This window comes from Mobula birostris, chromosome 5 (genome assembly GCF_030028105.1).
Source record: "Mobula birostris isolate sMobBir1 chromosome 5, sMobBir1.hap1, whole genome shotgun sequence".
In the NCBI taxonomy this organism is placed as follows: Eukaryota; Metazoa; Chordata; class Chondrichthyes; order Myliobatiformes; family Myliobatidae; genus Mobula; species Mobula birostris.
This window is the reverse complement of record NC_092374.1, coordinates 205,584,567-205,609,373: the sequence shown is the minus strand read 5'-3', so window position 1 is coordinate 205,609,373 and position 24,807 is coordinate 205,584,567. Positions and strand designations below refer to the sequence as shown.

Below are 24,807 nucleotides of genomic sequence, written 5' to 3'. Positions count from 1 at the left end.
GAGAGGGATAATAAATCAGCCATGATGGAACGGTGGCGTAGGGTCTCTGCTAACGGAAATGCCTATTCTGTCACAGTTTAGCAACTGACTGTTTCTCTGTCACCCACCTTGCATAACCTGCTGACCTGTTCACTCCTTGTTCTGTACACTCACCGCTGGCACTGTGGGTCAAAAAGAGCCTGTACTGTGCTGTATTGTTCTCGGTTCTGAGTACAGCATTTATCAGTTTTGATCAGGATAGGTGTCCTGTTTCACCGGTCAAAGAGCCTGTACTGTTCAGTGTTCTCAATTGTTTATCAGTTTTGATCAGGGGAGGAGTCCTGAAGTGGTGGTTCTTCACTCTTCCGCTATTTTATGCAGTACCACGAGAGGGCACTGCAGCTCTCCACCCACATTCACAACATACTCGGTGGCCACTTTATTAGGTACAGGAGTGGAACCTGGTGTTGTCTTCTGCTGCACTAGCCCATCCACATCAAGGTTTGAACGTTGTGTGTTCAGTGCTCTTCTACGCACCACTATAGTAACATGTAGTTGTTTGAGTTACTGTTGCCTTTCTGTCAGCTCAAACCAGTCTGACCACTCTGCACTGACCTCTCTCATTAAAAGGCACTTTCACACACAGAACTTCCATTTACTGGATTTTTTTTTGTTTGTTTATTGCACTAGACTCCAAGAACTCTAAAGGCTGTTGTCATGAAAATCCCAGGACATCAGCAGTTTTAGGGATACTCAAACCACCCCATCTGGCACCAACAATGACTCCACGGTCAAAGTCACTTGGGTCACATTTCTTCCCCGTTCTGATGTTTGGTCTGAGAAACAATTGAAATTCTTGACCATGTCAACATACTTTTATGTTTGGAGTTGCTGCCACATAATGGTCTGATTAGATATTTGCAATGACAAGCAGGTGTACCTAATAAAGTGGCCAATGAGTGTAGGTTCATAGAGCACAATAGCACAGAAATAAGCTCTTTGGCCCATCTAGTCCATGCTGGAGTGTTCTGAACTGTTGTTCTGCCTTGTCCCATCAGTTTCAACCTGGACCATAGCCCTTCATATCCTTCCCATCCATGTATTTATCCAAACTTCTCTTAAATGTTGAGATCGACCACTTCCACTGGCAGCTTGTTCCACACTCACATCACCCTCTGAGAGAAGAAGTGCCCCCTCAAGTTCTCCTTAAACGTTTCACCTTTTACCCTTAACATATGTCCTCTAGTTCTAAATCTCACGCAACCTCAATGGAAAAAGCCTGTTTACATTTATCCAATCAATATCCCTCATAATTGTGTAAATCTCTATCAAATCTCCCCTCATTCTCCTATGCTCCAAGAAATTAAGTCCTAACCTATTTAAAGTTTCCCTGTAAACCAGAACCCTCTTATCATACTCTGGATCAATCTAAGCCTTCCCTCCTGTACAGCCCTCAACTTCTATTTCATCCATGTTTCTACCTAAGAGTGTCTTCAATGGCCTCAGTGAATCAACCACCACCACCACCGCTGGATGGGTGTACCACACACCCACCACTCTCTGTAAAACACCTCCTCTGTAGTTTTCTCCACTCACTTCAGAAGTATGCCTCCTTGAGTGAGTCATTCCCTCTGTGGCTGAGAAAAAGACTCTGGCTGTCTGTTCTGTCTATGCCTCTTATCATCTTGTACATCTTCAAAGTCAAAAGCTCTTGCTAGTATAACCCCAGGCGAGTCCATTTCCAGTGTGCAGGAGTGTGGGGTGACAGACTTCGGGCACAGTAGTATAATCTCCAGTGTGTATGAGCGTGAGGTGACAGACTTGGGACACAGTAGTGTAATCTCCAGTGTGCAGGAGTGTGAGGTGACGATTTAGGACACAGTAGTGTAATCTCCAGTGTGCAGGAGTGTGAGGTGATGGATTTAGGACACAGTAGTGTAATCTCCAGTGTGTATGAGCGTGAGGTGACAGACTTGGGGCACAGTAGTGTAATCTCCAGTGTGTATGAGCGTGAGGTGACAGACTTGGGACACAGTAGTGTAATCTCCAGTGTGCAGGAGTGTGAAGTGATGGATTTAGGACACAGTAGTGTAATCTCCAGTGTGTATGAGCGTGAGGTGATGGATTTAGGACACAGTAGTGTAATCTCGAGAACACAGGAGTGTGAGTTGACTGACTTGGTGCACAGGGTGGATCAGGCTTGGGGAATTCTCTCCCCATGGGAGAGGGGAAAATCCAGGAGTGTGCCCTTCAGAGCTGGGTCATTAACACTTGGCTCCCGTGTTGCAGACTCTTCCTTTCGCGTGGAGCAGACATTGAGGTGAAGAACCGTGAGGGGGACAGCCCGTTGGACTGCTGTGTCATCAACTCGCAGGTCTGGTTTGCCCTGCAGCTCAACAAGAGGCTCAAGCAAGGCATAATTAATCGAGCAGTGCGCACCGAGAGGATCGTCAGTCGGTGAGTCAGCCACTGGAACGCATGCAGGGAGGAGGGAAACATCCTGGGAAGACATAGGAGCAGAAGTAGACCATTTGGCCCATCGAGTCTGCACCACAGTTTCATCATGGCTGATTTATTATCCATCTCAACCCCATTCCCCTACTTTCTCCCTGTAACCTTTGACACCCTGATTAATCAAGAACCTGTCAACCTCCAGTTTAAACGCAAACAACAGGAATTCTGCAGATGCTGGAAATTCAAGCAACACACATCAAAATTGCTGGTGAACGCAGCAGGCCAGGCAGCATCTCTAGGAAGAGGTGCAGTTGACGTTTCAGGCCGAGACCCTTCGTCAGGACTAACTGAAGGAAGAGTGAGTAAGGGATTTGAAAGTTGGAGGGGGAGGGGGAGATCCAAAATGATAGGAGAAGACAGGAGGGGGAGGGATGGAGCCAAGAGCTGGACAGGTGATAGGCAAAAGGGGATATGAGAGGATCATGGGACAGGAGGTCCGGGAAGAAAGACATGGGGGGGGGGACCCAGGGGATGGGCAAGAGGTATATTCAGAGGGAGAAAAAGGAGAGTGAGAGAAAGAATGTCTGCATAAAAATAATTAACAGATGGGGTACGAGGGGGAGGTGGGGCCTAGCGGAAGTTAGAGAAGTCGATGTTCATGCCATCAGGTTGGAGGCTACCCAGACGGAATATAAGGTGTTGTTCCTCCAACCTGAGTGTGGCTTCATCTTTACAGTAGAGGAGGCTGTGGATAGACATGTCAGAATGGGAATAGGATGTGGAATTAAAATGTGTGGCCACTGGGAGATCCTGCTTTCTCTGGCGGACAGAGCGTAGATGTTCAGCAAAGCGGTCTCCCAGTCTGCGTCGGGTCTCACCAATATATAAAAGGCCACATCGGGAGCACCGGACGCAGTATATCACCCCAGTCGACTCACAGGTGAAGTGTTGCCTCACCTGGAAGGACTGTTTGGGGCCCTGAATGGTGGTAAGGGAGGAAGTGTAAGGGCCTGTGTAGCACTTGTTCCGCTTACACGGATAAGTGCCAGGAGGGAGATCAGTGGGGAGGGATGGGGGGGACGAATGGACAAGGGAGTTGTGTAGGGAGCGATCCCTGCGGAATGCAGAGAGAGAGGGGGAGGGAAAGATGTGCTTAGTGGTGGGATCCCGTTGGAGGTGGCGGAAGTTACGGAGAATAATGTGTTGGACCCGGAGGCTGGTGGGGTGGTAGGTGAGGACCAGGGGAACCCTATTCCTAGTGGGGTGGCAGGAGGATGGAGTGAGAGCAGATGTACGTGAAATGGGGGAGATGCGTTTAAGAGCAGAGTTGATAGTGGAGGAAGGGAAGCCCCTTTCTTTAAAAAATTAAGACATCTCCCTCGTCCTAGAATGAAAAGCCTCCTCCTGAGAGCAGATGCGGCGGAGACGGAGGAATTGCGAGAAGGGGATGGAGTTTTTGCAAGAGACAGGGTGAGAAGAGGAATAGTCCAGATAGCTGTGAGAGTCAGTAGGCTTATAGTAGACATCAGTGGATAAGCTGTCTCCAGAGACAGAGACAGAAAAATCTAGAAAGGGGAGGGAGGTGTCGGAAATGGACCAGGTAAACTTGAGGGCAGGGTGAAAGTTGGAGGCAAAGTTAATAAAGTCAACGAGTTCTGCATGCGTGCAGGAAGCAGCGCCAATGCAGTCATCAATGTAGCGAAGGAAAAGTGGGGGACAATTCCTCCGTCTCCGCTGCATCTGCTCTCAGGATGAGGCTTTTCATTCTAGGACGAGGGAGATGTCTTCATTTTTTAAAGAAAGGGGCTTCCCTTCCTCCACTATCAACTCTGCTCTTAAACGCATCTCCCCCATTTCACGTACATCTGCTCTCACTCCATTCTCCCGCCACCTCGCTAGGAATAGGGTTCCCCTGGTCCTCACCTACCACCCCACCAGCCTCCGGGTCCAACACATTATTCTCCGTAACTTCTGCCACCTCCAACGGGATCCCACCACTAAGCACATCTTTCCTTCCCCCCCCTATCTGCATTCCGCAGGGATCGCTCCCTACACAACTCCCTTGTCCATTCGTCCCCCCCATCCCTCCCCACTGATCTCCCTCCTGGCACTTATCCGTGTAAGGGGAACAAGTGCTACACATGCCCTTACACTTCCTCCCTTACCACCATTCAGGGCCCCAAGCAGTCCTTCCAGGTGAGACAACACTTCACCTGTGAGTCGACTGGGGTGATATACTGCGCCCGGTGCTCCTGATGTGGCTTTTTATATATTGGCGAGACCCGACGCAGACTGGGAGACCGCTTTGCTGAATATCTACGCTCTGTCCGCCAGAGAAAGCAGGATCTCCCAGTGGCCACACATTTTAATTCCACATCCCATTCCCATTCTGACATGTCTATCCACGGCCTCCTCTACTGTAAAGATGAAGCCACACTCAGGTTGGAGGAACAACACCTTATATTCCGTCTGGGTAGCCTCCAACCTGATGGCATGAACATCGACTTCTCTAACTTCCGCTAGGCCCCACCTCCCCCTCGTACCCCATCTGTTACTTATTTTTATGCAGACATTCTTTCTCTCACTCTCCTTTTTCTCCCTCTGTCCCTCTGAATATACCTCTTGCCCATCCTCTGGGTTCCCCCCCCCACCCCTTGTCTTTCTTCCCGGACCTCCTGTCCCATGATCCTCTCGTATCCCCTTTTGCCAATCACCTGTCCAGCTCTTGGCTCCATCCCTCCCCCTCCTGTCTTCTCCTATCATTTTGGATCTCCCCCTCCCCCTCCAACTTTCAAATCCCTTACTCACTCTTCCTTCAGTTAGTCCTGATGAAGGGTCTCAGCCTGAAACGTCGACTGCACCTCTTCCTAGAGATGCTGCCTGGCCTGCTGCGTTCACCAGCAACTTTGATGTGTGTAACCTCCAGTTTAAATATACCTCAATGTCATGGTCTCTATAGTCTTCTGTGGCAATGAGTTCCACAGATTCACCACCCTCTGGCTAAAGAAATTCCTCCCTCACCTGAAAAAGGATCTGGTGTTTTCCTAGACTTCGCCTATCTACCTTTGCCCCAGAATTTCCCTACTGTGAAAAAATCTACCTAACTGTTGGGTAAATATATTTAATGAGTTACCTCTGCTGCTTCCCTCGAAGTTCGGAAGTTGCAGCTTTATAAAACTCTAGTTACGCCACATTGCATACAGTTCTGATCACCCCATCATAGGAAGGGCAATGTGGCTTTGGAGAGGGTGCAGAAGAGGATGCTGCCTGGTTTAGAAGTTGGAAAAACTTGGATTGTTTTCACTGGAGTGGCAGATGCTGAGAGGAGATCTGATGGAGGTTTGTAAGATTAGATTAGATTAGATACAACTTTATTGTCATTGTGCCAAGTACAGATACAAAGCCAATGAAATGCAGATGGCATCTGACCAGAAATGCAAAGAATAGTGTGATTTGCAAAATAACTGCGAATAAAAAAAGTGCTACAGCACACAAATATAGAAGTACTAAGACAGTACAATACAGATACAATACTGCTTAGTGCTGTGATGAGAGGTTCAGCAGTGTCACAGCCTCAGGGAAGAAGCTGTCCCAGCGCCTGCTGGTGCGGGAGTGGAGGCTCCTGTAGCACCTACCGGATGGGAGGAGAGTAAAAAGTCCATGGTTAGGGTGAGATGCGTCCCTGATAAAACTTTTCTCCCTGCCCAGGCAGCGTTTATGGTAGATGTTCTCAATGGTGGGCAATTGGGTGCTGATAATCCCCTGGGATTATAAGATCATGAGAGGTAAAGATGGACTAGACAGAAGTTTCCTTTTCCCAGGGTTGAACTGCCTAATGCTAGAGGGTATGCATTTCACATGGATATGTCAAAGGAGAAAGGAGGGGCAACTTTTGGTTAACACAGGATGGTGATAGAGGGAGATACATTAGACACTTCTGAGAGACGTTTGGATAGGCACATAAATGTGAGGTAAATGGAGGGATGTGAACATTGTGTAGGCAGAAGAGATTATTTAATGTAATTGGTTTGGCACAATCTGTACTGCTGTATGTTCTAGGAAAGGTGAAGCAGACTCAGAAGGCAGAATGGCCTCATTCTGCTCCCATGTCTGATGGCCTCAGGTAGTCAAGAGCTGTGTTGGGGCACACCCTGGGTCCATGGGAGTGCTTCTGGGATGATTTGGGGGAATGAAACATGGGTTTGCCAAACACCTGGCTTAGACTGGAAGGAGGGCAAACAGAATTCCAGATCAAATTCTGTCTTCTGATTGGTTCGGTGATAATTTGAGGTTTATAATATTTTTTTGCAGGTTTGATAGGAAGTACCTTTACAGTGGGAAAGTGTTGTGATGGAAAGGAGACAGGTTCTTTGAGTCTCAAAGGCAAGGATTCTGGACACACAGTTTTAACAATAAGGAGTTTATTTATTGTGCATTTACAGAAGAGCTTGGGGACAACACAAATGGCTACAGTACTCGCACAAACGCACTTAGAATAGACGAGCATGAGAAAAGTCGGGTCGGCGGTACAATACACTGGAAAATGGTGTGGGGACAGAGTACAGGTACATATACAAGCAAGGGAAAAGTAACTATGATACCTGCCACCCCTTGACTATGGGCAGGCACGGCTCTCTGCTACAGGGACACCACAAACGCTCTCAAAACCCTATTCACTGCACAGCTCACCACGAGTCTCCAGCACTGTTCTGCAGTCTACAGCCTGGAGTGAAGCAGGGTAGTCCCTCCAGGATGGCAAAAAAGAGAGCGAGCTGAGCTCATGTAGCACCCTTCATAGGTCAGGGCCCAGACCAGGTGATTCACCGGGGGGGCCAACGGCTTGGTGCTAGATGGGTTAATCCAATTAAGGTGGCCAGTGGTTAAGTGTGCATTGATTAGTTGGGAGGGCTGAAATGTTGACTGGCATGTGGTGTGCCTTCCGACCAGGTCGAGGGCAGTGCTGAGCCGTGGCAGGCACGGTTCTCTGGATACAGAAAGGGAGTGGAATTCTTAGACCAGGCTTTGCAGGAAAGCTAGGAGAACATCGAGCGATGAATTCCACAATTTCATCAGCCTCTGGTTAAAGACATTCCCTCACCGTGAACTCTACCTCTCTTTTTGCACTATATTAATTTTAAGCTATTTCTTGTTGTAACTTATAGTTTTTTTTTGTGTATTGCACTGTTCTCCTGCCATAACACAGCAAAGTTTGTGGCCCATGTCACTGATAATACACCTGATTCTGGGTAAGAGCTGACTATCTTCTGTCCTTTTCCCAACCCCCTCCTTCCCAGGGACATTGCAAGAGGGTATGAGAATGTCCCAATACCATGTGTGAACGCGGTGGATGAGGAGATGGCTCCAGAGGACTACAAGTATATTTCTGAAAACTGTGAGACCTCCACGATGAATATCGACAGGAACATCACGCACCTTCAGGTACCCAGAACCCGTGAATGGAAGAATAGTAGTGTAATCAGATTTTTATGACCAGCTTTATTTGTCATATGTACGTTGAAACATACAGCGAAATGCATAGTTTCCGTCAACGATCAGTGGAGTCCGGGGATCTTGCTGGGGGCAGTCGGCAAGTGTTGCCACACTTCCGGCCCCAACATAGCATGCCCACAACTTACTAATGCTTACTGTCCTGTATATCCTTGAAACTCTCATCCGGAGGAAACCGATGCATTCATGTGGAGAACGTACAAACTCCTTACAAAGAGCAGTGGGGATTGAACCCTGGTCGTTGGCAGTGTAAGGTGTTGCACTAACCACTACATTACCATGCCACCTGTCCACCCAACTCACTCTGATGTTCACCCCTCACCTCTTTAAATTTTCCTTTAATATATTTTCTCAGGGGATGTGGACTGACAGCACGGCCACTAATTCCCTCTGAATTAGGAACCCATTAGATAGGTCAGACTGCGTCAGAGCAGCGGATTCCCTTCCTCAATTATGTTGGGGAAGCAGATGCCCAAGGACCAATATGCACTCGATGATGACTTTGTTAGGTACCTCCTGTCCCTAATAAAATGGCCACTTAGTATATGCTCATTGTCTTCTGCTGCGGTAGCCCATCCACTTCAAGCACCATGTTCAGAGATGCTCTTCTGCACAGCACTGCTGTAATATGTGCTGGATTTGAGTTACTGTCACCTTCCTGTCAGCTTGAACCAGTCTGGTCATTCTCATCCAGCCTCTCTTTCACAAGGCAATTTTTTACCGCAGAACTGCCACTCATTTGATTTTTTTTTGTTTGTTTTTTTTGCACTATTTTCTGTAAACTGTAGGCCGGGGGTTCCCAATTAGGGGTCCACAGGTCCCGCGGTTAATGGTAAGGGACCACAACATAAGAAAGGTTGGGAACTCTCCCCTAGAGTCTGTTCTGCATGAAAATCCCAGGACATCAGCCGTTTCTGAGATACTCAAATTACCAACGATCATTCCATGGTCAAAGCCACTTGCATCCCTCCCACAGTCCAAAGACATGCCAGTTAGTAGGTTGATTGGTCATTATGAGTTGTCCTGTGATTAGGCAAGGGTCTAATAGGTGCGCCGCTGAGCACTGCGGCTCGTTGGTCCGGAAGGGCCTCTTACGAGTTGTATCTCTAAATAAGATTAAAACAAATAGTAAGCACGAGAAATTTAGCCGATGCTGAAAATCCAAAGCAACACATGCACACACACACACACACACACACACACACAAACACACACACACACACACACACACACACACACACACACACACACACACACACACACACACACACACACAACGCTGGGGGAGCTCAGCAGCTCAGGGAGCATCTGGCCTGATGAAGGGTCTTGGCCCAAAACGTCAGCTGGTTACTCTTTTCCACAGATGCTGCCTGGCCTAATGAGTTCCTCCAGCATTTTGTGTGTGTTGCTTAAAATAAATTAAACTACACTTCTTCCCCGATCCACTATTTGGTCTGAACAACAACTGAACCTTTTGACCATGTCTGGATACTTTTATGCTTTGAGTTGTTGCCAAATGATTGGCTGATTAGATATTTGTACTAATAAGCAGGTACACCTAATAAGCGTCCACTGAGTAGCTGTCTGTCTCAGGCTTACTGACAAGCACTGATTTGGACATTCACATGTTGCTGTTCGTGAGGGGTTGTTGTGGGACATGGGCAGTTGTGCTGCAGCCATTTTGGAGAGCAGTGTACTGGCTTTGGCTGATTCTTCTGAGGAGAAATACTTATCTTTCCATGTGTCTTGGTGAGACTTTATTCCCCTACAAGGTGAAAAGCACATTCATGGCACTTTTTTGTTTACGTTGTTGCTGTTGATCTAGACATGTAAGAAGTTGTGTCCAGCATAAGACATAGGAGGAGTATGGTCTGACCAAAGCTGAATAAAGTCATTGGAACGTGGTCCCCCTCTGCTACCTCACTCAGCCCCTCTGTATCCTTGTGTTCTGTATACATCCTGAGAAATAAACTTCAATTTGGATAATCCTGAGCTATTTATTCACCGGAAGTCAAAAGCAAGGATGTAATACTGAGGCTTTATAAGGCATAGCTTAGACTGCACTGTGAGTAGTGTCAGCAGTTTTGGGCCCTTTATGATGTGTTGGCATTGGAGAGGATCTAGACAAAGTTCACAGCTATGATCTCGATTGAGGAGCATTTGATGGCTCTAACACTGTACTGACTGCAGTTTAGAATATTGAAAGGCCTAGGCAGCGGATGTGGAGAGGATGTTTCCTATCACTAGTCTTGACCAGAGGGCACGGCCTCAGAATAGAGGGACACTATTTAAAACAAAGATAGAAAGGAATTTCTTTACGCAAACAACAGGAATTCTGCAGATGCTGGAAATTCAAGCTTTACCCAGACGGTGTTGAATCTGTGGAATTCATTGTCACGGACAGCTGTGGAGGCCAAGTCACTGGGTCTGTTTAAGGTGAGGTTGATAGATTTTTGATTAGTCAGGGCATGAAGGGATACAGGGAGAAGACAGGAGGATAGGTTTGGGAGGGACAATAAATCAGTCATGATGCAATGGCAGAGTAGTGGATTGGCTGATTGAACTAATTCTACTCCTGTGACCCATTACTGCAAATTTCTTCACCGCAGAGCTTGCTGTCGTGCCTGCCACTTGTCAATGTCAGCAGTAGCAGTGCAGTTGCAACCCCTGACCACCTCAGAGTGAACTTTGAGCCCATCACGATGAATCATTTGGCCTGTTGCAGCCACGTGCTCTCTGTGGACACTTTACCTCAACCACTTGGCCATCTTCCTTCCGCCCTGCCAATGGAATATTTATCCGCTTTCTTTTAAATCTACTTCCTGTCCCTTTCCAGACTGTCACAGCTCGTTGAATAATGTAGAAGGTGCTTCACCCGTCACGTGAATCTTTGGTTACCAGGTCTCCCCTTTCCTAATTTCCTGAGTTGTTCATGGCTTCCAGGAGCACCTCTAAAATCTCCCCTCAAGATCCATTGCTCAGGTTCTCTGCAGCAGGAAAACTGGAGCAACACCTCATATCCTATCTCAGCGGTTCCCAACCACCGGGCCGCAGAGCATGTGCTACCGGGCTGTGTGGAAACGATATGAGTCAGCTGCACCTTTCTTCATTCCCTGTCACACACTGTTGAACTTGAACAATGGGTTGCCAACTGTCCCGTATTAGCCGGGACATCCCGTATATCGGGCTAAATTGGTTTGTCCCATATGGGACCGCCCTTGTCCCATATTTCCCCCGCTAATGTAGAGCATTCCTATGAAACCTTTCGTGCTGAAATGGCATGAAGTGAAGAAGCAATTATCATTAATTTATATGGGAAAAATTTTTGAGCGTTCCCAGACCCAAAAATTAACCAACCAAATCATACCAAATAACACATAAGACCAAAAATAACACTAACATATAGTAAAAGCAGGAATGATATGATAAATACACAGCCTGTATAAAGTAGAAATACTGTATGTACAGTATAGTCAGGAAGATGAAGGCAAAACTGATTGTGGGGGAAAATATCGGCATGGACGTGCATGCACACATCACATGTGCACGTCACGCATGCGCACACAGGTGCCCGTGCAAGGCTTCATGGTCATGGTAGTCATTCTTGGGGTAAAGTGTCCCGGGATTTGACTGCTACTTTTGTCCCTTATTTGGGAGTGAGAAAGTTGGCAACCCTAACTGTAAAAGACATGTTGAGGTGAGTTTAACCCTACTTGAACACCCCCACTACCCCCCCCTCGCCCCCCCAGGTCGGCCGGTCAGCAAGAATATTGTCAATATTAAACCAGTCCGCAGTGTAAAAAAAGGTTGGGGACCCCTGTTCTATCTGGATTGCCTCCAACCTGATGACATGAGCAATATCTTTTAATTTCCACCAATTTCTCCCCATGCCCTCTTCTCTGTTTTACCATTCCACATTCTAGTTCCACTCTCACCCCGCTCTTCTTGCTTGATCATCACCTACCTCAGGTGCCTTTCCTCCTTCCCGTGGTCCATTATGAGTCCGTTGTCCTGACTTACCAGATTCCTCTTTCTTCCGCTGTTTACCTCTTTCACCATCAACTCCCAGCTTCTCACTGCATTCCTCTTAACCCACCCACCTACCTTCCCCCTCACCTGGTTACAGTGATGGATACAGCCCAATCCATTACGGGTAAAGCCCTCCCCAGCATTGAGCACCTCTACACAGAGCGCTGCTGTAGGAAATCAACGTCCTTATCAAGGACCCCTACCATCCAGGCCGTGCTCACTTCTCACTGCTGCCGTCAGGCAGGAGGTACAGGAGCCTCAGGACTCAGCACCAGGTTCAGGAACAGTTATTACCCCTCAGCCAGTTGGCCTCTGAACCAACGTGGGTAACTTTATTCACCACAACATTGAACTGGTTGTAGGACTCTTCATAAATCATGTTTTCAGTGTTATAGTTTTTATTTGCACAGTTTGACTTTCTTCTTTTGTTGGTTGTTTGTCTGTGGTTTCTCATAGATTCTGTTATCTTTCTCTTTCCATAAGACCATAAGACATAGGAGCAGAATTTGGCCATCTGGCCCATCGAGTCTGCTCCACCATTCAATCATGGCTCATCCTTTTTCCTGTAAATGCCCGCAAAAAAATGAACCTCAATGTGGTACATGGCAACCTACACATACTTTGATAATAAATTTACTTTGAACTTTCACTTAATCACCTGTCAATTTGTCCTCTTCCCCAACATTCTTGTTCTGACTTCTGCTTTTTTTTTCCCAGACCTGATGAAAGGTCCCGGCCCAAAATGTTGACTGTTGACTCCATAGATGCTGCCTGACCTGCTGAGTTTCCCCTCCACGTTACGGGTGTTGTTCAAACACTGGTGACTGTTTTGTGGGAGTTTATCACTCAAGCTCTAAACTTCCCATTCCACTCTCTCTCACACTCTAACCAGTTCGTGACAAACTTGAGGAACATCTCCTGACAGGGCCCATTGGAGCCTTGCAGACTCGGTACTGAATTCAGCACCTTCCAGTCGCACTCCTGGTGTATAGCCAGACTCCAGATCCAATATCATCCGTCTGTAGATGGTCCGATTTTCCTCGGCATTTCCTGTAACCTTGCATTCACATGCTTTGCATGCTTATCTCTAACCACCATCATAAATTCATCAACCAGATGTTTTTATCCGCACAGCAATCTCAACCTCGCCCCGTAACAGGTAATTTGACTGCCCTATATAACCCTCCCCACCCATTCTTTCCAGAGTCTTTGACCTGAAACTTGAACCATCTCTCTTTCCACGGATACTGTGTACCTGAGTATTTCCAATGTTTCTGTCCTTATTTCAGATTTCCTGCGTCCTGGCCAAATGTGAAATGTTGCACCTTGGTAGGTGAAATGCAAAGGGAAGAGACCCGTATAGTCACGGGGACAAAGCGGTGGGAACTGAACCCAGTGTCACACTAACCTCTACACTGCCGTGCCGCCCACATTTCATTCCAGCTTCTGTTCTCAGCCCTTGGTGAGGCTTGGACAGCAGTTCAGAACAGCTCACCTGTCTGCGTGATCTGCAATACCCTCTGACCACATCACTTTTCCAACTTCCCTTTTCCATCCTTTGCAGACTTACTTTATTCCTACTCATTTCCAGAAATGGAAATCGGGTTTATTACCAGTGATTGGAGCAGGACAGGCTATTATTGGTGGTGTTCACTTTATTGTTCAATGGCAGCAGTACAGAGCAATACATCAACATCACTGCAAACAGCAGAAATAAATAGTGCAAGTGGGAGGCCCAGAAATACAACAGCAGAGGGGAAGAAGCTGTTCGAAAAGGTTCCTGTTACAGATGTTAATGTTGAGGGGGTTCAAAGCTTCAAGTTCCCAGGTGTGAACATCACCAACAGCCTGTCCTATTCCAACCACATTGCCAAGAAAGCTCACGAACCTCAACTTCCTCAGGAGGCTACTTTGGTATGCCACGTTGACTCTTACCAGTCCTACAAAGAAAGTATCCTGTCTGGATGAAAAATGGCTTGGTACAGCAACTGCTCTGCATGTCAGCTTCAGAAGCTGCAGGAAGTTGTAGACACAGAGGAGCAGATCACAGGAACCTGTCTATGCTTCTCACTGCCTCTAAGCAGTCAGTATAATCAAAGACCCCCCACCTACCCCAGACGTCTGGACATTCTCTCTTCTCTCCCCCCCCACCCCCAACCCACTGGGCAGAAGATACAATAGCTTGAGAGCTACCACCGGGCTTAAGAACAGCTTCTATCCCACCGTTATCAGACCCTTTAACAGAACTCTTTGTGATAAGATGGACTCTTGACCTCATAGTCTATCTTGTTAATGATCCTGCACCTTTATCGTTACCTGTATTGCAATCTTGGTGGTTCTTACACTTTATTCTACTTGGCACTGTGTAATGATCTAATCTGTATGAACAGCAACACTCACAACACGCTGGAGGAACTCAGCAGGTCGGGCAGCATCCGCGGAAATGATCAGTTGACGTTTCGGGCCGAGACCCTTCGTCAGGACTGTAGAGGGAAGGGGCAGAGGCCCTATAAAGAAGGTGGGGGGAGGGTGGGAAGGAGAAGGCTGGTAGGTTCCAGGTGAAAAACCAGTAAGGGGAAAGATAAAGGGATGGGGAAGGGAGGCAGGGAGGTGATAGGCAGGAAAGGTGAAGAAGGAATAGGGGAAAACACAATGGGTAGTAGAAGGAGGCGGAACCATAAGGGAGGTGATAGGCAGCTGGGGGAGGGGGCAGAGTGACATAGGGATAGAGGAAGGGAGCAGGAGGGAATTACCAGAAGTTGGAGAATTCAATGTTCATACCAAGGGGCTGGAGACTACCTGGAACCTACCAGCCTTCTCCTTCCCACCCTCCCCCCACCTTCTTTATAGGGCCTCTGCCCCTTCTCTCTACAGTCCTGACGAAGGGTTCCGGCCCAAAACTTTAACTGATCGCTTCCACGGATGCTGCCCGACCTGCTGAGTTCCTCCAGTGTGTTGTGAGTGTTGCTTTGACCCCAGCAAATGCAGAGTATTTTGTGTGTATGAACAGTATACAAGATCACAAGACAAAGTAGCAGAAGTAGGCCATTCGGCTCCGCCACTCCACCATGAGCTAAACTATTCTCCCATCCAGTTACAATTTCTGGCTTTTTCCCCATATCCCTTGATACCCTGACTAATTATATACCTATCAATCTCCTTCTTAAACGCCCTCAATGATCGGGCCTCCGCAGCTGTATGTGGCAACGAATTCCACAAATCTTCGACCCTCTGGCTAAAAAATTTCTCTTCATCTCTGTTTTAAATGGGTACCTGCTAATTCTAAGACTGTGACCTCTTGTTCTGGACTCACCCACTAAGGGAAACAGCCTTTCCACATCTACTCTGTCCAACCCTTACAAGATAAGCTTTTCACTGTATCTTGGTACAGGTGACAATAATACCCCAGTTCCAATAACAGGTATATTATCACTGAAGTATGTCGTGAAATTGATTGTTTTGTGGCAGCAGTTTCAAGCAAGGCATTAAAATTACAATAAATTACCACAAGAAAATTGTGCAGAAGAGGAATAGCAAGGTAGTTGGTTCATGGCCAGTGCAAAAATCTGATGGCAGAGGGGAAGAAACTGTTGCTAAAACGTGGCTGAGAACATTAGTGATGAATTCAGTGTAGATGGAAATGGTTGTGCGTTATTGCCCTTCTCACTGGTTCCCCAGAAGGTTTGTGAGGTGGGCTCTGTGTGGGCTGACACAGTTGTGTGTTTGTGAGATGTGCTCAGTGTGGGCTGACACAGTTGTGTGTTTGTGAGACGTGCTCAGTGTGGGCTGACACAGTTGTGTGTTTGTGAGATGTGCTCAGTGTGGGCTGACACAGTTGTGTGTTTATGAGATATGATCAGTGTGGGCTGACACAGTTGTGTGTTTGTGAGATGTGCTCAGTGTGGGCTGACACAGTTGTGTGTTTATGAGATATGATCAGTGTGGGCTGACACAGTTGTGTGTTTGTGAGATGGACTCAGTGTGGGCTGACAGTTGTGTGTTTGTGAGATGTGCTAAGTGTGGACTGACAGTTGTGTGTTTGTGAGATGGGCTCAGTGTGGGCTGACAGTTGTGTGAGATGGGCTCAGTGTGGGCTGACAGTTGTGTGAGATGGGCTCAGTGTGGACTGACAGTTGTGTGTTTGTGAGATGTGCTCAGTGTGGGCTGACACAGTTGTGTGTTTGTGAGATGGGCTCAGTGTGGGCTGACAGTTGTGTGTTTGTGAGATGTGCTCAGTGTGGGCTGACAGTTGTGTGTTTGTGAGATGTGCTCAGTGTGGACTGACAGTTGTGTGTTTGTGAGATGGGCTCAGTGTGGACTGACAGTTGTGCGTTTGTGAGATGGGCTCAGTGTGGGCTGACAGTTGTGTGTTTGTGAGATGGGCTCAGTGTGGGCTGACAGTTGTGTGTTTGTGAGATGTGCTCAGTGTGGGCTGACACAGTTGTGTGTAAGATGTGCTCAGTGTGGGCTGACACAGTTGTGTGTAAGATGTGCTCAGTGGGCTGACACAGTTGTGTGTTTGTGAGATGGGCTCAGTGTGGGCTGACAGTTGTGTGTTTGTGAGATGTGCTCAGTGTGGGCTGACACAGTTGTGTGTTTGTAAGATGTGCTCAGTGTGGGCTGACACAGTTGTGTGGTTGTGAGATGTGCTCAGTGTGGGCTGACACAGTTGTGTGTAAGATGTGCTCAGTGTGGGCTGACACAGTTGTGTGTTTGTGAGATGGGCTCAGTGTGGGCTGACACAGTTGTGTGTAAGATGTGCTCAGTGTGGGCTGACACAGTTGTGTGTTTGTGAGATGGGCTCAGTGTGGGCTGACAGTTGTGTGTTTGTGAGATGTGCTCAGTGTGGGCTGACACAGTTGTGTGTTTGTAAGATGTGCTCAGTGTGGGCTGACACAGTTGTGTGGTTGTGAGATGTGCTCAGTGTGGGCTGACACAGTTGTGTGCTTGTGAGATGTGCTCAGTGTGGGCTGACAGTTGTGTGTTTGTGAGATGGGCTCAGTGTGGGCTGACACAGTTGTGTGTGAGATGTGATCAGTGTGGGCTGACACAGTTGTGTGTTTGTGAGATGGGCTCAGTGTGGGCTGACACAGTTGTGTGTTTGTGAGATGTGCTCAGTGTGGGCTGACACAGTTGTGTGTTTGTGAGATGTGCTCAGTGTGGGCTGACACAGTTGTGTGTTTGTGAGATGTGCTCAGTGTGGGCTGAAGTGTTTGCCCCTCTCACAAGTTTTGCTTTCTTCACAGCACTGCACCTGTTTGGACGACTGCTCCTCCAGTAACTGTCTTTGTGGACAGCTGAGTATCCGCTGCTGGTATGATAAGGTGAGTTATTTCCTTTTGCTCCCGTCTGCTTTCATTGGAGATTTATGGCACAGGGCGGACCGCACTCAACTGAGAGAGTTAGAAACTGCAGCGAGTTGTCAACATAGCCAAGTCTGCCATAAAAAACAGTTCCTCCTCCCCCACCCCCACCCCCACTGATTCACTCTAAGCTACTTGCTATCTCAGGGACAGCGAGGCGGTGATAGAGAGGGGTTATAGGCAGGTGGTCACACCGGGGCCACGGGAGACAGACAAGTGGGTCACAGTCATGAGGGGGAAGGGGAAGAGTCAGTTTACTAGAGAGTACCCCTGTGGCTGTACCCCTTGACAATAAGAACTCCTGTTTGAGTACCGTTGGGGGGGGGGGAACAGCCTACCTGGGGGAAGCGACAGTGGCCGTGCCTCTGGCACAGTCTGGCTCTGTGGCTCAGAAGGGTAGGGAAAGGAAGAGGAAGGCAGTAGTGATAGGAGACTCTATAGTTAGGGGGTCAGACAGGCGATTCTGTGGACACAGGAAAGAAACTCGGATGGTAGTCTGCCTCCCAGGTGCCAGGGTCCGGGATGTTTCATAATCGCATCCAAGATATCCTGCAGTGGGAGGGGGAACAGCCAGAGGTCGTGGTACATATTGGTACCAATGACATAGGTAGGAAAAGGGAAGAGGTCCTGAAAACAGACTACAGGGAGTTAGGAAGGAAGTTGAGAAGCAGGACCACAAAGATAGTAATCTCGGGATTACTGCCTGTGCCACGCGACAGTGAGAATAGGAATAGAATGAGGTGGAGGATAAATGCGTGGCTGAGGGATTGGAGCAGAGGGCAGGGATTCAGATTTCTGGATCATTGGGACCTCTTTTGGGGCAGTTGTGACCTGTACAAAAAGGATGGGTTGCACTTGAATCCCAGGGGGACCAATATCCTGGTGGGGAGGTTTGCTAAGGCTACTGGAGAGAGTTTAAATTAGAATTGCTGGGGAGTGGGAACTGAACTGAAGAGACTGGGGAAGAGGAGGTTGGCTCACAAATAGAGAAAGCTTGGAGACAGTGTGTGAGGGAGGATAGGCAGGTGATAGAGAAGGGATGCACTCAGACCAAAGTTTTGAGATGTGTCTATTTTAATGCAAGCAGTGTTGTGAACAAAGCGGATAAGCTTAGAGCGTGGATCAGTACTTGGAGATATGATGTGGTGGCCATAACAAAGACTTGGATGTCTCAGGGACAGGAATGGTTACTTCAAGTGTCGGGTTTTAGATATTTCAGAAAGGACAGGGAGGGAGGTAAAAGAGATGGGGGCATGGCACTGCTGATCAGAGATAGTGTCACGGCTGCAGACAAGGAGGAAGTCATGGAGGGAATGTCTACGGAGTCTCTGTGGGTGGAGGTTAGGAACAGGAAGGGGTCAATAACTCTACTGGGTGTTTTTTATAGGCCGCCCAATAGTAACAGGGATATCAAGGAGCAGATAGGGAAACAGATCCTGGAAAGGTGTAATAATAAGAGTTGTTGTGATGGGAGATTTTAATTTCCAAATATCAATTGGCATCTCCCTAGAGTGAGGGGTTTAGATGCGGTGCAGTTTGTTACGTGTGTTCAAGGAGGTTTCTTGACACAATGTGTAGATAAGCCTACAAGAGGAGAGGCTGTACTTGATCTGGTATTGGGAAATGAACCTGGTCAGGTGTCAGATCTCTCAGTGGGAAAGCATTTTGGAGATAGTGATCATAATTCTGTCTCCTTTACAATAGCATTGGAGAGAGGTAGGAACAGACAAGTTAGAAAAGCATTCAATGGGAGTAAGGGGAATTATGAGGCTATCAGGCAGGAAACTGGAGGCTTAAATTGGAAACAGATGTTCTTAGGGAAAAGTATGGAAGAAATGTGGCAAATGTTCAGGGGATATTTGTGTGGAGCTCTGTACAGGTACGTCCCAGTGAGACAGGGAAGTTATGGTAGGGTACAGGAACCGTGGTGTACAAAGGCTGTAATAAATCTAGTCAAGAAAAGAGAAGCTTACAAAAGGTTCAGAGAGCTAAGTAATGTTAGAGATCTAGAAGATTTTAAGGCTAATAGGAAGGAGCTTAAGAAGGAAATTAGGAGAGCCAGAAGAGGCCATGAGAAGGCCTTGGCGGGCAGGATTAAGGAAAACCCCAAGGCATTCTATGTGAAGAGCAAGAGGATAAGATGTGAAAGAATAGGACCTATCAAGTGTGACAGTGGGAAAGTGTGTATGGAACCGGAGGAAATGGCAAAGGTACTTCATGAATACTTTACTTCAGTATTCACTATGAAAAAGGATCTTGGTGATTCTAGTCGCAAACACGAGAAAATCCGCAGCTGCTGGAAATTCAAGCAACTCACACAAAATGCTGGTGGAATGCAGCAGGCCAGGCAGCATCTATAGGAAGAAGTACAGTCAACGTTCAGTCCTGATGAAGGGTCTCGGCCCGAAACATCAACTGTACTTCTTCCTATAGATGCTGCCTGGCCTGCTGCATTACACCAGCATTTTGTTGGTGATTGTAGTGATGACTTTCAGCAGACTGAAAAGCTTGAGCATGTAGAAATTAAGAAAGAGGATGTGCTGGAGCTTTTGGAAAGCATCAAGTTGGATAAGTTGCTGGGACTAGATGAGATGGTACCCTAGGCTACTGTGGGAGGCGAGGGAAGAGATTGCTGAGTCTCTGGCGATGATCTTTGCATCAACAATGGGGACAGGAGACGTTCTAGAGGATTGGAGGGTTGCAGATATTGTTCCTTTATTCAAGAAAGGGAGTAGAGATAGCCCAGGAAATTATAGACCAGTGAGTCTTACCTCAGTGGTTGGTAAGTTGATGGAGAACATCCTGAGAGGCAGGATTTATGAACATTTGGAGAGGCATAATATGATTAGGAGTAGTCAGCATGGCTTTATCAAGGGCAGATTGTGCATTACGAGCCTGATTGAATTTTTTGAGAATGTGACTAAACACATTGATGAAGGAAGAGCAGTATATGGATTTCAGCAAGGCATTTGATAAGGTACCCCATACAAGGCTTATTGAGAAAGTAAAGAGGCATGGGATCCAAGGGGACATTGTTTTGTGGATCCAGAACTGGTTTGCCCACAGAAGGCAAAGAGTGGTTGCAGACGGGTCATATTCTGCATGGAGGTCGGTCACCAGTGGGGTGCCTCAGGGATCTGTCTGGGACCCTTACTCTTCATGATTTTTATAAATGACCTGGATGAGGAAGTGGAGGGATGGGTTAGTAAGTTTGCTGATGACACAATGGTTGGAGGTGTTGTGGATAGTGTGGAGGGCTGTCAGAGGTTACAGCAGGACATTGATAGGATGCAAAACTGGGCTGAGAAGTGGCTGATGGAATTCAATGCAGGTAAGTATGAAGTGGTTCATTTTGGTAGGTCAAATATGATGACAGAATATCGCATTAATGGTAAGACTCTTGGCAGTGTGGAGGATCAGAGGGATCTTGGGGACCGGGTCCATAGGACACTCAAAGCAGCTGTGCAGGTTGACTCTGTGGTTAAGAAAGCGTATGGTGTATTGGCCTTCATCGATCGTGGAATTGAGTTTAGGAGCCGAGAGGTAATGTTGCAGCTATGTAGGACTCTGGTCAGACCCCACTTGGAGTATTGTGCTCAGTTCTGGTTGCCTCACTACAGGAAGGATGTGGAAACCATAGAAGGGGTGCAAAGGAGTTCTACAAGGGTGTTGCCTGGATTGAGGAGCATGCCCTATGAGAATAGATTGAGTGAACTCGGTCTTAAGAGACATTTAGGTAGGTACATGGAGCTTAGTAAAATAGGGGGCTATAGGTAAACCTAGTAATTTCTACGGTAGGGACATGTTTAACACAACTTTGTTGGCGGAAGGGCCTGTATTGTGCTGTAGGTTTTCTATGTTTCTGTGAAAGCAGACAGGAGGGCTTGTCATGGTCCTTCATGGTGCATGTTACTTTCTTGAGACAGTGCCTTTTGAAGGTGTCCTCAGTGTTCTTAGTGCCATGATGGAGCTGACTGAGTTTACAACTTTGTGCAGCTTTTACTGATCCTGCATATCGGAGCCTCCGTCCCAGATGGTGATGCAATCAGTCAGATGCTCTCCACAGTGCATCTGTAGAAATTTGCTAGAGTCTTCTGACGTACCACATCTCCTCAAGCTGCTAATGAAGTATAGACGCTTTCGTGCTTTCTTCAGCATGCTGGGCCTAGGATAGATCTGCAATGATGTCAACACCCAGGAGCTTGAAGTGGCTCACCCTTTTCACTACTGATCCCTCTTCTGACATCCCTTCCGGAAGTCCACAATTAGTCTCCCACTCGTTACCATGGGTTCCCTCACCTCTGCCGTCCCTGGATGCATATTCTCGCACTCTCTGCACAACTCCATTTTTGTGCTGTTTAGCCCACTCATCCAACTTCCTGCCCATTACGTCGCTGGCATTTAAGGCAGCAATGAAGGTGCTCCTCCATCATACCAGTAGCTTCCTCTCAGTTTTCACTGCTGTCAGCCATGCAAGTGCCGGGTGGAGACTGAGGAATACTGTCGCACTCAGATGTAGAAGCATTATTCATTCTCTTTTCCGTAACTTTGTTTTCCAAATCAGGATTCTTAGCCCTGAGCTGAACCCCCAAACCTGGAGGACTGGTGGACCACTTTTAATATGGCCTCTACCCTTTGACCTGTTTGGTATGGGTGACCCTACCAAGAGCCAAAGCATAAAGCGCTGACTCCAAGCAGCACAGCTCTCCAGGTCATTGAGAGACACGAGCCTCCAAACCACGACAAGGTTGTGGTCCTCTTGGGGGCCACTCATCCAATCTGTCAATGTGTTCCCTTAGCCCAGGACTGCCTTCCTCACCAGTTCTTAATTACAGTCATTGAAATAAACTGGGAAGAGACAAGGATTCATTTGTCGTCATCAAACCCCTTGCCAGCCATGATGATGTGCCAACCTTTTAACCTGCTTCAAGATCACTTTAACCTTTCCCTCCTACATAGCCCTCGATTTTTCTATCATCCATGTGCATATCAGGTGGTAGTTGTCCATCTTGTCCTCTGATGACAGGACACCTGTGTGGGAGAGTTTTTGAAGTTGCACTGGGGCTGGCCCACTCTCTCCACCTCAGAAGTCCAGGTCCAGTGGTACGTACAAGCTTCACAAACTGGGGTCTTCCTTGGTTGCAGTGAATGACCATGACTCCTTCTGTGCCTTGCCCTGCCCTTCGCTGTCCACGGAGTGTTGTCGTACCACTTTCCTGGACATTGGATCTCACTGTAGATCCCATCCACCCAGTCCGCCGGAGCTGACTTTGCCTGCTAGGGCAGGCATGTCCCTATCTCACTGAGGAAAGGGTCCACCACCACTGTCACTTGCTTAGCCTGCCTGTCCAAGTGGTGTACTGGGGTGTGGCCTATGTCGCATGCAAGCAGCTACTTGGAGCCACAGGTGAGAACTGAGTGGTCCAGTGGGGGGGGACCAAGTGTGAGTGAGGTGCCCAAGAATGGACACGGCAAGCCCCTTTGCCAGAAGTGTTACCCCTCCCGTACACCCATGTGCTGATCTGAGAGTCTCTTAAATGCCAGTAATGTTTCTGTCTCTACACCACCGCTGAAAAGTGTTCCACACACCCAGCACTCTCTTTAAAAAAACACCAAAAAAACTCCTCTGTCCTTCCCTCCAATCACATTAAAATGATCTTCTGAAGCCCATCACCTCTAATGGCACCAACAGTAGCTTGCTAGAGTCCTCTGTTGTAGGCCAGAATTTCACATTGTCCCCAGGTGTAGCCCATCTCCTTGGTGTATTTCTCTTCCCCAGGGGTGACATTTTTGCTACTTCCGTTGGTGTTTTTATGGTATGAGATTGCTAACCACCTCCTCTCGCCGCTGGGCTTGGTTGAGTTACCTTAAAATTATGCGTCCTGGTATTAGTGTGTGACCATGTCCCATGCAGCCGGGCACGTCCTTGCTGCCATCGGCACGGCATGTTCCACCATAACACTCGCTACTTTGCAACGGCAGGATGGACGGCTCTTGCAAGAATTCAACAAGATCGAACCTCCCCTGATCTTCGAGTGCAATCAGGCCTGTTCCTGTTGGAGGTCGTGCAAGAATCGAGTGGTCCAAAGCGGGATCAAGTAAGTGCAGCTGGGGTTAGGGGACGTTGGAGCAAGGAGAGACCATTCAGCAGTCAGCCCATCAATTGTGCCCTGCTGTTCAGTAAGCTTATGGCTAGTCCAACCGTGTCCTCAACACCACCTCCCCGCTCCCTCCCTCGCCTCCCTCACCCCTCAACCCCTCCCCCCTTTCTACATCCCTCTCTTCACCGCTCCCTCCTCTCTCACCACTCCCTCACTCAATCCCTCTCACCCCCCTCCCATACTTCTCTTTCTCCCCACTTACGCCCTCCCTCTCCATCCCCTTCCTGACTCCTTCCCCTCTAACTCAAAACATCTGTCAGCCTTCGCCTCTAACATTCTCTAGAGTGGAGAGAGCACTGAAGAAGAATCCGAATCAGGTTTATCATCACTGACATATGTCATGAAATTTGTTGTTTTACAGCAGCAGTACAATGCAAATGATAAATTGTAATAACTATTTAAAATAGTATGAAAGGAGAGCTAAACAGTGAAGTAGTGTACATGGATTCCTGGTTCATTTGGGAATCTGATATGTCAAGTGTGTGTCTACAAGCTTCTGCTCCTTCTCCTTGATGGTGGAAGGTATGTCCTTAATGATGGATGCTGCCTTCATCCTCGGGAGTCAGGTAGTGCAAACTGAACCCCAACTTTTTCAGCTGACACTGTAGAACATTCCATTAGCTGCTATGTTACTCTGCAGCTCAGTACATCACTTCCTGTTTCCTGCTTGGCCGGTTGTACAGCATTCTTCGCCCCAGGAGATTTTGGAGGCTGCATGTTCAGGAGGTGTTATACCAATGTACATCATCACTTGGACAGCCTCCATCCGCCCAGCTGTGGTCAAAGGCACTCCTTATTCACAAGGACTTGGGTGGGGAGAGGCAGAGGGAGGGAGGGGGAGAAGGGATGGAAAGGAAGTGGGGAAGAAATGGGGTGGGGAGAGAGGGAAGGGATGGAGTAGGAGGAAAGAGATGGGGTCTCAGGGTTGGTAGGGGAATGGTGAAGGAGAAAGGATGGGGAGGGAAGGGTGTGAGTGGGATAGGACCCTGGGGAGGGAGGAGATGGTGTGTGGAAGAAGGGTAAGGCAGGGAGAGAAGAGGGTAAATCTAAGCTAAACAATGTCCTTTGAGCAGTGACTCAGGCTCTGGGACACAGGGCCAGAGGAAGGGAATGACAGATACAGGCGCAGTGTTTAATTCAGACAGGCCCTTAAAACAGGCTGGCATAAAACGATACAGCCCTACTACAGGCAACTGGGATTATTGTAAATAAACTGAAGGGTCTGCTCAGACGTTTTAGCCGAAGGGCCTGGGCCTGTGCCATACCACTCTGCCCCCGGATTGCAGTTGTGGGGTGGGGGGTGTTGGTCCGCT

General features: G+C 47.8%; 1 protein-coding gene across 6 annotated transcripts in view; it reads left to right on the top strand.

Moving 5' to 3' along the window:
- LOC140198313 (histone-lysine N-methyltransferase EHMT2-like) overlaps nucleotides 1–24,807 on the top strand; it is a 157,711-nt gene that overhangs the window by 118,759 nt on the left and 14,145 nt on the right. For all 6 annotated transcript variants that reach the window (XM_072259392.1, XM_072259389.1, XM_072259390.1 and 3 more), the window contains 4 exons: nucleotides 2,269–2,436; nucleotides 7,728–7,872; nucleotides 17,217–17,294; nucleotides 23,316–23,431. In XM_072259392.1, coding sequence (XP_072115493.1) covers nucleotides 2,269–2,436; nucleotides 7,728–7,872; nucleotides 17,217–17,294; nucleotides 23,316–23,431 — 507 coding nt within the window. The remainder of the gene's footprint in view (nucleotides 1–2,268; nucleotides 2,437–7,727; nucleotides 7,873–17,216; nucleotides 17,295–23,315; nucleotides 23,432–24,807) is intronic.